The sequence below is a fragment of the Hevea brasiliensis genome, chromosome 18, assembly GCF_030052815.1.
Source record: "Hevea brasiliensis isolate MT/VB/25A 57/8 chromosome 18, ASM3005281v1, whole genome shotgun sequence".
Lineage (NCBI taxonomy): Eukaryota > Viridiplantae > Streptophyta > Magnoliopsida > Malpighiales > Euphorbiaceae > Hevea > Hevea brasiliensis.
In genome coordinates this window covers 48644439-48647237 of record NC_079510.1, presented here as the reverse complement: position 1 = coordinate 48647237, position 2799 = coordinate 48644439, and the positions used below count along the sequence as shown (strand labels likewise).

Genomic DNA, 2799 nt, shown 5'->3' with positions numbered 1-2799 from the left:
CAGGGTTTGAGATTGGTGGCATTGGGCCGTTTGTAATGTAAAGCTAGTTTGTCTTTGAACATGATTTATTGTTGGTGATCCATTTTGGTTGTTTTGCTTACGTTGGATTTAAAAGCTCTAATCTTGTACTAAAATTTATTTAATGAAATTTCTCTATCTCCGATTAAAAAAAAAATCTCACTGCATGTAGACAAACTAGAGGAAAATTAAATTCTGAAATACAGATTCTTTCTGCAAGATTAAGAGTTACACATGAAACCAATAATATGGGTGGGCATGCATTTATCAAAGGCAACATGAAATGGGTATTTGTGTGTGGCAAAGCTAGAAATGCGTTAAACAGCAGGCAGTACTAAATGCAAACCTGCATGTAGTAAATACCCAAACATGCTAAGATTAAATGCTTCAAGCTGGGTGCACATGCAACCTTCTATATGATATTGCTATTGCTCTGGAAAATTTTTTCAACACCAGAGTACTCTCCTTTTATTATACTAGTCTCTTTGGCACTGAAAATTTTGAAAGGATGAGACAGGGGGAAAGGATCAGATCAGAGAAGAACATGCATATGATTTCGAATGTTGTTTAATTTGCAAAATATTTTAGCATCCATTTTGGGCCTCTATTAATTTTGAATTTGCAAAGTCAAGATTTGAATTCACTTCCCACGAAAAGAAAAAACAAAAGAGATGAGGGATGGGAAGAGAATTCTTGCATTAAATTCCTTAGTACGTATCCCTTTTGGCCTTTAGTATCAAACATAGGTCTCTCTGCTCACTTTTTGATTGAAAACGTTAATCAACGGACGGATTGAATATTATATATTAGTTCCATGAAAGAAATTACAATTATAAAGATACAAAACTGCACATGTATGCAGACAAAAGGAAAACTCATAACAGCCATAAGCAATTGAGGTCCTCCCCTGTGTGGATATCTCTATGGCTTCAAAAGGGTATGAAAATTACTAATTCAAGAAGAATCAAGTGTATATATGTGACAAATTTTTAAGTTGCAGAAAGACTGATCTCGTCTACAGGAAAGAGCAATTTCTTTGTTGCTTTCGTTGCTTCATTTTTGGTTTTGGTGGTCGCAAAGCTACCTTTATTGCTGAATCAAACACAGCCTTCACATTCTGAAAATCCAAGCAGAGAAAACAAACAAAAGATTAGTCTTGTGAGAAATACTCAAGAAGTAGGCCTACCCGTTGAATCTTTCTTTACAATTTGAATACACAGAAGCAGGCCTACCTGTTGAGTTTTGGAACTGCACTCTATGTAAACAACGGCACCGATCATTTTCCTCAGTTCCTCACCCTGCTCATCAAAAGTTAAATTTAAGAAGTTCAAATGCAAGGTTTTGATTAGATTTTGGATTAGACAGCTTGCCTGAGCTGTTGTTATTGGTGTTGCCCCAGGATGATCAATCAAATACCGCTTATCTTCTCGCAAATCTACATTATAGTGTTCCAAAATTAAATATAGTTAACAGAAACATTGTGCCATTATGCTAAGTTAAACTGATGAGACATTAGATTAAATGATATTCGGTGGATAGTTCTCTATCAAGTTGATATTATCAGGATTGAAAATTTCATAGCAAGACTTGATTTCTTACCAAGCTTGGTTCCAACTAGCACAATTGGCACATTTGGAGCATAATGTTTTAACTCAGGAATCCACTGTGAGTAATGAATCAAAGAACAGTATCAAAGGTATTGAAAATTCAAGAATGAAAATGTTGCAGGAAAAAAGAAAACAATAAATAAAGCATCCATGGACTAGAAATGGAAAGACCTTTTTGTATATGTTCTCATAACTGGCCTTGCTAATGAGAGAAAAAGCCAACAAAAACACATCAGCTCCTCTGTAACTCAGTGGCCTCAGCCTGTTATAATCTTCTTGCCCTGAAATGCACAAATACAAAGTTCACTTATATTCTTGCCCTGCCATGCCTAAATAAAAACCCACTGAATTCAGAAATTGTGTGAACTTAATTACCAGCTGTGTCCCATAATCCAAGATTCACTGTACTACCATCTACCACCACATTAGCACTGAAATTGTCAAATACTGTGGGAACATAGTCCTACACAAACACAAACACGAGGAAAATTTGCATGCCTTAATTTCTAATTAGTCACTTGTTTAAAAAAAAAAAAAATCCATAATCATCAAATGAAAAAGAGAAGAATTCGCCATATCATACCGTTGGAAAGGTATTACTGGTGTAGGAAATGAGCATGCAAGTCTTTCCCACAGCACCATCCCCCACCGTCACACACTTGATAAATCTTGCTGTACTCATTTTTGGTAGCCTCTTAAGGCAAACTTCGCATAATCTTTATATATAAATGTATATTTTGTTTCTTCTCTACTTATACGTATAACCATAATAATAGAAGTAGTTGTGAAGTATGAAAGAAAATGGAAGGAAGATGCAGGAATTTAACAACCTACAAGCCTAAATCAACCACTGTAGCTGAAATTTATCAAATATAAAATGATTGCAAGAAAAGCTTTTCTTTTCTTTAAGTGCAAGGACAGAGCTAGATGGTGGTGACAAAAGTAGGTTTGGTGCTGGTTGTTAGCTAGTTTAAGTGTTGGAGAAGGGAGGAAACCAATGATAATGAAAAGGAAAGAATTGCTTTATTAACTAATGCACTATGACATTATGATGCAAGTTAAAGGCAAGAAATATGCAAATATCCTAAAAAAGACAAAGTTGTAACCTAAAACTAGTCATTAGATCTTTTGGAATTGTCATTTCAACCGACTTTTTTTTCCTAAAGAAAAACAT

The 2799-nt window shown here is 34.8% G+C and overlaps 1 protein-coding gene across 2 annotated transcripts; it reads right to left on the bottom strand.

Annotated features, from left to right (window-relative positions):
• Nucleotides 1-794: 794 nt before the first annotated feature.
• Nucleotides 795-2473, bottom strand: LOC110633228 (rac-like GTP-binding protein RAC13). Of its 2 annotated transcripts, XM_021781738.2 has the most exons (7): nucleotides 2209-2466; nucleotides 2001-2088; nucleotides 1797-1906; nucleotides 1618-1681; nucleotides 1389-1453; nucleotides 1251-1316; nucleotides 795-1135 (listed from the first exon to the last, which is right to left on the bottom strand). In XM_021781738.2, exons 1-7 carry the CDS (start codon nucleotides 2305-2307, stop codon nucleotides 1034-1036), a joined length of 594 nt encoding a protein of 197 aa, XP_021637430.2. In that variant the 5' UTR covers nucleotides 2308-2466; the 3' UTR covers nucleotides 795-1033. The 2 variants fall into 2 exon arrangements, with proteins under 2 accessions (XP_021637430.2, XP_057997104.1); XM_058141121.1 differs by having other exon boundaries at nucleotides 1251-1453; nucleotides 2209-2473.
• Nucleotides 2474-2799: the final 326 nt, after the last annotated feature.

Coding starts and splice junctions, on each gene's coding strand:
- LOC110633228 (XM_058141121.1), bottom strand. CDS start 2,307: ATGAGTACAGCAAGATTTATCAAGTGTGTGACGGTGGGGGATGGTGCT. Junction 1,682..1,796: donor ATGAGAACATATACAAAAAG/GTCTTTCCATTT, acceptor CATTACTCACAG/TGGATTCCTGAGTTAAAACA. Junction 1,136..1,250: donor GCAGTTCCAAAACTCAACAG/GTAGGCCTGCTT, acceptor TTGGATTTTCAG/AATGTGAAGGCTGTGTTTGA.